Here is a 9,620-nt window from a genome sequence, read left to right as displayed (position 1 = left end):
CTGCCCCGCCTTGTACCGTACCGCGGTACCGCCCAGTGCTTAAGAATTACGGGGCTCTGATAGGTCGGAGCTCTGTCTGCGACACCCTCCGTCATGTTCGTCATCGATGGTGAGCTCGGTCTTTTTCAGCCCTTCGCTGCGGCTGCTCTGCAAGCTGGTTGAGGCCGCTTGGTCCCGTCGGATCTGCCGACACGAACACCGAAGACTGATTAAATGCAACAGCGCTACCTCGACCCCAATTCCACTCCGCTGCGAGACTATCCACGACCCGAATCCCATCCCCTTCCTATCCTTAACTTCTTCCTTCCATACCGATATACCTACCTAACCCTCTCTACGCATGTCTTCCGCGCCAATCTGCTCGAATCCTGTCGCGCGTCTGTGAATCCGCTCGCCTTACGTCCCCCGACAGCGTGAGAGCCCCCCGTAGCTCGAATTGAGAATAGCCGAGATGGCGTCGGCCACTGGAATTCCCCAACATCTCCCGATTGATCCGGACAGGGATGACCAAGGAGACCTGGAACCTCTTTTGGGTCGGCCCGGCGACGCTTCGCAGAGGGAGAATGCTCCCATAATCAAAAACTTCGTCATTGGTATGATGCTCTTCCCTCCGTCACTCCCTCCCCCTCTCGCTTATCTGCATTTCCTCCCTCCCTTCGTCTCTGCTCCCGCTTCCGAGAGCAACCCTACTACCGGTTCCAGCGTAATCCCCCTACCACTCGTCCTCTCCGTACCCTCGTCCATTGCTGCGCGTTGCTACGATGACCAGGCTCATACTATCATCAGGCACGGGAGTCATCGCCGAACTCGCCGCCCTCATCCTCACGGCCGCCGTCTGGGCTGCCGTCCTGCTCAACCCGCCCCTGATCCTCTTCTCGGTGCACCCGCTCGCCCAGTCGCTCGGCATCCTCGTCCTCATCCAGTCCATCCTTGTCCTGCAGCCGACGCACACGGGGGCCCAGAAGCAGGTCGGCGCCAAGATCCACGCCGGCCTCAACCTCGTCGGCTTCGCCCTCTTCGCCGCCGGCGTCGCCAGCATCGAGGTGAACAAGTTCGCCAACAACGGCCTCCACTTCCACTCGGCCCACGGCTACCTCGGCGTCGCCGCCGCCGTCTGGCTCCTCGCCCAGTACCTCGTCGGCTTCACCATGTTCGCCGTCCCGGCGCTGTACGGCGGCGAGACCAACGCCCGGAAGGTCTGGAAGTACCACCGCTCAAGCGGTTACGCCCTACTTCTCTTCCTCTTAGCTACTGTCGTTACTGCCACCGAGACCGACTACAACCTGAACGTGCTGAAGCTGAACCTGTGGGCGACCGTGATCCTCAGCTTACTCATCGTCGCCGGCGTCTTCCCGCGGATCAAAAAGCACAAGCTCGGCCTGTGAGACGGCGGGAACGACCGCGCCGTTCCTTCTCATAGCACGGCGAAGGGCCAATTCGGGAAGAGTGGACTCCGTCCTCGTACCTAACCTCAATACCGCAATACGTCTCGAACACGAACGCCTCATTTTTGTGCCCTTTGTGGAGGAGTTCCGACCCAAAGAAAAGGAAGAGAGAGAAAAAAGGTAACGGAAGAGGAGAAAGGAAAAAAAAGGAGAAGAGTCTCCTAGCGGGTTCAGCGTAGCATATTTGGGGCAGCGTAGCTTATTCCTTGTTTCGAACTACGGCGTTGGCGTGCCTAGCGCTCCTTGGCTTAGGTTCTTGGGTAAATGAAATTGGCAGAGCGCGCGTGCGAGGGGACGCAGAGGAACGAACTTGACTTGGTGGGTTGTGTTGGTTAGAGCGCTGCGAGGGGCCCACGAAGCGCGATGGGGAAACAAAAAAAAAAGGACCAAAGAAGAGAGGCCGCGAGCGTGTGGAAGCTGCAGATTCTAACTCCGCACGTCTCGACAACGGGACCTCGTGTATTTCTATTGCATTCCTGGAAGGCTGCGGTGACGCGACGGGTATGAGAGTAGGGGAGAGAGAGGAGGAGGAGGAGGAGTAGCCGGGTCCGAGTCGGCGAAGTGCGGTGCCGTGCCGTGAGCACGTATACGTAGGCAGCTCTCTCGACTTTGCCCTCTTGCTCTCTGCCTCGCGGTTAGATCTTGTACACAGAGTTTGTCCCGCTGCTAGCTACAGCAAAAAAAAAAAAAAAAAACGATCCGACTCCCAGCTCGCAGCGAGTGAATGTTAGTCGATAGACCTATATTGTATTCTGTCTATACATGCCGTAGCGAAGTAAAATGTAGGCGCCTCTATTCTAGGACTCGTAGTACCTGTATGCAGGCTTGAAGCGGCCGATCCCGTGCTTATATAAGCACACCCCTTCCCTGGTTCTTAGACGCTCAAGGAAGGTTTTCTCGTAGAGCAACACCGCACTTCACTCTGGTTCTCAGACGCTCAAGGGAGGTTTTCTCGCGGAGCAACATCGCACTTCACTCTCTTCGGGCTCTTTATTTCTGGCCTCGAAACTGGTACTTCGTAGCGAGTTGAACTCCCCTCCTCTTGGCGAAGACCCCTCCTCTCTCGGCACGGCGCTCGGCTCTTTGGCTCTCTGGCTCGTACACCGGGGGGGGGGGGCTGGACTCTCGTGAGGGATGCTGCTGGGATCGAGCCACTAAGCCAATTGACCCGAAGTACGGGCTCGTAACAGCTGCGTGGAACGTCGACGGTTGCAGTTTACTGTAGTATGCAGGCTTATAAGGGCCGATCCCATACGTGGCAATATGCTTATATGTAGGATATTCATGTATATCTTCGAGCCCCATATGCCTGCTTGTCTGTCTGTCTGTACGCTAATATTCCTACACACAAAAAATCCCAACCAAAATACCTCTATGCTAACCCGACACCAAATCCAAATCGACTTAAGAACAACCACAAAAGACGGCGTTACCCAACGGACTCGGCCCGCTGTCGAAGCAATCCCAATCTAGACAGCTAGCCAACCATCGGCCGCACGTTATGTGTACAGGTCCGATCACCACAGCTCGCACGTCGGCTCCTTGACGGGGCACCCGAAGCTCTCGCGGAAGGCGCGCGAGTTGGCCGTGGTGCCGAGCACGCGCGCGAACGCCGGCGCGTGCGGGTCCGTGTAGATGGCCTGCACCGCGTGCTCGCGCCGCGCCTTGCCGCACCACCAGTTGGCGTAGAAGACGAAGAAGAGCTGCTCGTGGGTGAAGAACTCGAGGCCGGGCAGGCCCTGGTCGCGCGCCCCCGGCCCCGCTGCCGCGAGCTGCCGCTGCCGCCACGCCGCGAACGCCGCCGCCACGCCCCCTGCGTCCGCGATGTTCTCGCCCAGCGTGAGCCGCCCGTTGACGTGCAGCGGCCGGCCGTCGGGGCCCTCGACCGCGAACTCGCCGTACTGTCGCGCGAAGCAGTCGGCGCGCGCCTCGAACGCGCGGACCGTGTCCTCCGTCCACCAGTCCGTGAAGTTGCCGTGCTCATCGTAGTGCCGCCCCGAGTTGTCGAACGCGTGCGACAGTTCGTGGCCCGCGACCGACGCGAACGCCCCGTACGACACGTAGCTGGGCAGCGCCAGCTCGAACACCGGGAACTGCATGATGCCCGCCGGGAACACGATCTCGTTCCCCACCGGGTTGTAGTAGGCGTTGACGATGTCCGCCTGCATACCCCACTCCCCGTGGTCGACAGGCTTGCCGAGGGCGGACCATGTCCTATTGACCTCGCGCGAGTTGCTCGACAACGTGTTATTAAAGAAAGAGTTAGAAATCGTAAGACCGCTGTAGTAAGCCTTCAACGCCTGCGGATCCGTTATATTCGGCGAGGTCGTCGGAAAGCCGATCTTCTGGTCGATGTTGTTCACCTTGTTCACGGCCAATTTCTTGACCGAGTCGTCCATCCACTCTAGATCATTCAATTTCAGGATGAACTGTTTTTTGATGTCCGTGATGATCTGATCGCCGTATATCTTGGCATCGTCCGAGAAGGCCGCTTCGATGTAGAACCGGCTAAGTATCCAGCCGAGCGTGCTATCGACGTAGCCAACGCAGGTCTTCCATCGCTCGGCCTTTGTTTCGGGGTCCTGAAAGTCGTCAGCTATCGACAACCAGGGGAGGAGTTAGATAGACAGGCAATCTACCTTTCCAGAGAGGGTGTTTTGAAAGCGAAGAATTGGCTGGATCTCCGGACTGTCAATATAGGAGGAATATGCGTCAATTACTTGCCAGGCTAGGTAGCCTTGTATGGTAGACTTCGATGTTTCTTTAAGGATTTGAGAGAGATTTCCCAGGAACTCTGGGAATGCTAGCAGGATACTGTCAACGGTGTAAGTCTCGGGAGCCAATGACCTGAGAACCGAGTCTAGCCCAAGTGCGGGACCGATCTTGCCAACATCGTCTACCTTGACAATGTTATAATATTTCTAGGATCGTTAGCCCCATCCGCTGATTCGCGATATGCCATTGCGGGTTTAACTCACTGTGACATCCGACTGGTCCCCAGGAGGTGGTGTGATCCCCGCGATCTTCTTCTCAAGATCGACGACGGATTGTGCAAGCTCTTCAGCTGATGCTTTCGAGGCGGTTTTGGGGAGGAGATTAGCAAACACGTCTCCGAGCATAGTTTGAAACGCGCCCACGGTGTCATCGTCTTGATAGTACTCTGGTGAAGGTAACGAAAGTCCTGCTGGCGACGCCTGGATAATCACAACATCTGGGTTCTTGTCATCAGCTCCAACGCCGAGGCTCACGAACGAGGATGCTCCGACCCGCTCTAGGAGCAAGATGGTGTTGCTGAGAGCGGCGTAATCGGCCTCCCCGAGTTTACCGTCGCTTCCGGAGGCGGGGAACGATGCTGTGACCTGATCGATCAAACTGACTAGGGGCTCAACGCCGACTTTTTTCAAGGCTGTCTCATTCAAGCATGAATTGTAGGCTTGCTGTATCAGCAGGAAGTTCTCCTCGTCCGTAGAGGCAGCGATACTAATGAAATTCTGAGGCGAAAACGACGAATGCTAAGGGAAAAGATGTCAGCAGGATAAACGAAATAAAATGTTCACATTTCAACCTGCGTAGCAGACTACGCTACTTGGTAGCGCACTTATAGACGAATCATAAAATAGCACGATACAACAGCAACTCAAGCGTTACCGAGTCACAAGAAACTCGCATACCTGGGATTTAGTCGGATAGGGAGACTCTAGGATATGCCTCAGGGTAGTTTGGCCATTTTCGGACATGATAGTCCCCGTAGAGTATGAAGACCTATCCGGCGGGATGTCATGGCGGTTGATGAAGCCATCACAGACAAGCTTGTCGAAGTTGGTGCACGGGTCGATCGTCTGGTAGTCCGGGGATAAGTTGTCTAGGAGGTCTAATAAGTCCGGATGCAAACGTCACGAGGGGCCACGAGGTTTTTACTAACACAGAACCTCGGATGCGGCGTGGATGCAGGCCGGCGTCAGACACAGCGACGAACTCATCTCCGGCTTCCGTCGAGAATGCGACAACACTAGACAGTCTTAGATACCAATTTCTACGCGGGCCTCGAGGGGCGGAATAAGAGAGGAGAGAGGGAGGTTAGAGAATATGTGAAAGGGGCAGAATGGGATGGAGTGATGGGCGCGGATACGAGGAGGTAGAACCTTATCAAGAGCCGAGTCGGTAGGCCGAGCGGAAGAAGTGGCGGGTGAATTCGACCGCGTTTTCCCCATGCTACTAATTGCTATGTTGTGACCGCGGTCTAGGAGGGCTAATAGCTTACTTACCTCCGGAAAGCATAAGGATTACGACGAAGACGAGCACGAGGGTGACGCTAACGATGAAGGACATCCAACGGCGCCGCTTCCAGGCTTTAAGTTGAACTTTGAGATGAATAAAGGCCTCTTCCGAGGCGGCGCCCGTCCCGCTTCCGTCATTTAGCTTTCGATTGTCCGTCTCGCGGAGCAGGGGCGTGTGCTCGCTTTGGCCCGCCGGCTGTTGTCGATTCCTGCCGGCCATGTCTACCTCCGTTTAATGGTGATGGTAGACGCGGGAGAGGGTGTCGCCGGGAAGCATCCAGACTAACCCAGTCGGTGTCTACGTCCGGCGGATAAGCGACAAGCGTGGCTCTGGCTACGGGCTTCTAGTTGCCTCTTCTGTCGTCGCGGGCTGCAGCCACTATTGATGCTGTGTAAGCGAGGGTAACGAAGCTAGCCAGATCGGCTCCCGAGGTGTTATCTCTATTCGGTAACGGAGAGCCAGCGGCGCATCCCGGTGCTGCGATGCGGCTGCGGATGGAGAGCAGACGATGCTTGATGATGCTGATGTACGGCGTGGTGATGAAGGGAGCGGTAGATTGACAACAATCTATGTCAGGCGACGGAGACGCGAAGGCGGGTGAAATGAGACGTGTAACCCCGTACCTACCTCACATTGCAGACCAGAGCAGTTTCACCGTGTCTCTGGCGAACCGGTAAGGGAGGCGCCCGTGCTTAGGTAAGTGCATTGGGTAACTATAATAGTGCCGCTCCTTTAAAGGTACCTAATGTACCAAGGTACCTAAGGACCTCAGGCACTCTCCCAAGACGTACCACGTCAACACGTTGTGGCACCAATGAGGGACGAGTCCTGGCGTACAATCCCCACACGCGCCTACGCACGGTACGAGGGAAAGCTCCCCCAGTCGGGATGCCTTTGCATGGCTGTTGTGCCGAAGTAATTTCTGGGGTAGGTACCTCCTAAGGTTAGGTACCTGTTCCGAATGACCTCTGGTACCTAGGTACCTAATATACCTACGTAGGTATGTCCACTACGAGGCAGGCTAGCAGGTACGCTCTACGTACGTACCGTACCTACTTGTACACCTCTACCTTAGGTAGGTAGGTAGGGACCTTAACCTAGTACGGGACAGCAGAACCAATTGCAAGTAGGGAATTATGTAGGCATGTACGGTATGTGCTTAGGTTGTGTCGGCGTTTTTAATTGCACCTAATTATGCCACGTTTGATGGGACGTCATCAGGTGCCTGCTTTCTGTCACCGAAGCCCAGCCGCTTCGCGAGATGGAGGTCGATGCTATTAAGTTATGGCCGACTTTGGATATGCAACCGGGGGTGGAGGGAGTAGGTATGTGCATTATGTCCGCACGCAGGTTCGTATGCCAAGTCCCCGCCGCCTCGCGAAGACACAACAGCACTCACCTCCCCCCCCCTTCCCCTATCATACATGGTTGAGAAAGGGGTCCGGACAGGACCGCCACAGCCACTCCATCCCGAGGTAGCTCGATGACCTGCCGTTGCATGTCTGCCTATATATCCACGTGCATACGGCCAACCAGTACCGCAGGTATAGCTAAGGTGTGGTAGGTACCTAGATGCGTAAAGAACCTCGTCGAAATCGGCACACGGCCGAATGCAACAGACAGGCCTTCTCTCTTCCTTTGCCCAGGGAAAGCGGCTCTGCCCCGCTAGCTAGCTCTATAGCCCGAGCGTGGCGCCGGACAACCAAGTGGCGATGACAAGGTTGCAGTGAGTGCCTTGGAAGAATTATTGACGTTTGGTGGGGCAGGCGGTAATGAATTAACCGATATAGAAGTAAGTACACAAGTTGCTGCTGGTTCGCCCACGTCTGAAGGTCGGCATAGACTGCCATCCCGGACGCCGGGTCAAGTGGCAAAGTGTCACCTTGACAGTTTGGCCCACCAGACTCGGTCAACGGCAAGTTCCAACAGCATATGTGTTGCAAATTTAGCCTGTATCAAACGCGAAGAAGGAGAAGAACGACAACAAGTAGAAGAAAGCCAGTCCGTCAGTCAGTCGGCCCGCAATTCGCCATCTCGAAACCCAACAGGAGTCCCTGACACAATACCTACGACGGACACGCCCTTTCGGCAATCCGGGCTTCGGGGACGGGGCGGGGCTGCAGTTGTATTAATATACTTACTCACTACCCAAGGTGGGGAGCTACTCGACTGATCGGATTCGAGGGTTGTACAACGGGGGCAGAATAGTAACGATTAAACAAGATGCTTACTGTTACTGGCCTACTTGTTTCTGGCTTACTAGCTCGGGTCAAAAGGAGACAGTGACCATAGTAGAGGATGTCCATCGATCAAACCCCCAGCTTTCCATAGCCTGTGGCGACTTCACTCCTGGCCCGATCGGCCTAAAGAGATGAGGGCGGCAGAAGCACTCCACACGCTATACACGTTTATGCCGGTGATTTCTTGTCACGTTCGGTTTCCATAGCTAAGTAAATATATAACGCTCCTTATTTAGATAAGCCTTGGGTGTCTCAGCGAGTAAGTCGAGGCCTAGGGTTGGGAATACGCTCCTCTGACTTAAACATCCTACGACGACTCCCGGCAATGGAGAGTATATATAAACTAGCGACTGCAGGTTGCGTTGTCCAGAGAAGATATGCTCATTCCACAACCATCGTCACGACCACTCCCTCAACGCTCAGAGTTACTACGAATACCACCGGGGTGATGTTAATCCACTCGCTAACGAGTCGGGTGGTCGGTTGTAAAACCCAGGAACAAACAACTGCTTTACCCATTCTCCATTGCTATCCGGTTGGCGTCTACATTCATAACCGGCGTCCGCCCTAGACCGTGACGAATGCTGCCTGGGATTCGTTCTATGCACCGTTTGTCCTCCCACTAGCCTGCCACACGTGGTTAGTGCGGTCTCCTTGTTGTAGAGATTAGTGACGCTGCGAATGCCGAGTCTCGTCGGCGCGTCCCATTCTAGAGCGGTGGGCTGGCCATGACTAGTGTTGCTTTGCCGCGAGCTGCTTTGCCGCGCTTTGGTATCCGCACCTTTATACGGCTGAGTGGGAGCTACCTGGGCGCACCCTGCTGGATTACGCTCCTGGGACTCAACAAGAATGGGTTGATACAACGCGGAAAGGGAGCCAAGGCGGGGCAATTAGGTCGCGATCCAGCCAGGCTATAGTCGCTCGGCGGGCGATCTAATGCCGATATGTGGAGCGATTAGGGAGAGCTGCGATGTGTATAGTCGCCCGTCTGTCTTCTTAGTAGCATCCTCCGACGGTGCTATATGACGACCTCCTAAAACCAGGGAACGAGGCAAGGCAGACAACATCTAAGCACGGTGAACGACCATTCGGTCCGCGTGACCTACGATATCGGATTCTGTGTAGCGAGCGGTGCTCGCTGTCGGAATTAAACCCCGCATTCGACAGCTTCGGCGTCGAGGTTCTGCGAGCGGAAACGGTTAGCTGAAGGTCTGGGCGGCGAGGGGGGGGGCTCGAGAATCTGGCTTTGGACGCGAGAGTGCTAGTTAGCACGTACCTAGATCGAGCCCCCCGGACTAGACGGCGATTAGTAGCAATGTACCTAGATGACGACTATTTTCGTGCTTGGTCCCAAGCATCTTGGACACGAGTGACATACATCTGTCCCAGTAGAAGTCACCGGGGAGCGGTTTTCCATATCAAAGACTGGTATTACCATGCCTTCCCGTGTTTTCTGGGTTCTTGGTAGAAACTGGCATTGGGCGGACATGATGAGCGTAAGGCAGGCTGTCCTGGGCTGGGACGAACACCGATGGGCAACCCAAGGCACGATGCTAACTAGTATGCACGAGAGAGCTCCACGCGGATGCCAGTATTGCACGGTAGTCTAGGTAGCCTATGTGGGAATTGGTTAGTCAAGAATAAGAAAAGGGGCGAG

General features: G+C 55.4%; 2 protein-coding genes across 2 annotated transcripts; one reads left to right on the top strand and one right to left on the bottom strand.

The window, feature by feature from the left end:
- Positions 1-54: 54 nt before the first annotated feature.
- On the top strand, positions 55-1,910 carry GGS23DRAFT_530450 (eukaryotic cytochrome b561-domain-containing protein). Its single transcript, XM_051514731.1, has 3 exons — positions 55-109; positions 223-593; positions 787-1,910. Exons 2-3 carry the CDS (start codon positions 452-454, stop codon positions 1,383-1,385), a joined length of 741 nt encoding a protein of 246 aa, XP_051372091.1. The 5' UTR covers positions 55-109; positions 223-451; the 3' UTR covers positions 1,386-1,910.
- A 946-nt stretch (positions 1,911-2,856) lies between these two features.
- Positions 2,857-5,858, bottom strand: GGS23DRAFT_530417 (endothelin-converting enzyme 1). Its single transcript, XM_051514730.1, has 5 exons — positions 5,368-5,858; positions 5,117-5,307; positions 4,424-4,957; positions 4,085-4,366; positions 2,857-4,027 (listed from the first exon to the last, which is right to left on the bottom strand). Exons 1-5 carry the CDS (start codon positions 5,423-5,425, stop codon positions 2,963-2,965), a joined length of 2,130 nt encoding a protein of 709 aa, XP_051372090.1. The 5' UTR covers positions 5,426-5,858; the 3' UTR covers positions 2,857-2,962.
- Positions 5,859-9,620: the final 3,762 nt, after the last annotated feature.

This window comes from Durotheca rogersii (assembly GCF_024521655.1).
Source record: "Durotheca rogersii strain YMJ 92031201 chromosome Unknown GGS23scaffold_9, whole genome shotgun sequence".
NCBI lineage: Eukaryota > Fungi > Ascomycota > Sordariomycetes > Xylariales > Xylariaceae > Durotheca > Durotheca rogersii.
Note: the sequence above shows the minus strand (reverse complement) of the source record. Positions and strands in the feature narration are given on the sequence as shown.

What these genes read in the sequence shown, in the direction of transcription:
- GGS23DRAFT_530450 (XM_051514731.1), top strand. Translation starts at nt 452, where the DNA reads ATGGCGTCGGCCACTGGAATTCCCCAACATCTCCCGATTGATCCGGAC. An exon ending in AATCAAAAACTTCGTCATTG is followed by an intron (nt 594 to 786) that starts GTATGATGCTCT and finishes TACTATCATCAG; the next exon opens with GCACGGGAGTCATCGCCGAA.
- GGS23DRAFT_530417 (XM_051514730.1), bottom strand. Translation starts at nt 5,425, where the DNA reads ATGAGTTCGTCGCTGTGTCTGACGCCGGCCTGCATCCACGCCGCATCC. An exon ending in CGCCGCATCCGAGGTTCTGT is followed by an intron (nt 5,308 to 5,367) that starts GTTAGTAAAAAC and finishes TAGACCTCCTAG; the next exon opens with ACAACTTATCCCCGGACTAC. An exon ending in AAAACACCCTCTCTGGAAAG is followed by an intron (nt 4,028 to 4,084) that starts GTAGATTGCCTG and finishes GACGACTTTCAG; the next exon opens with GACCCCGAAACAAAGGCCGA.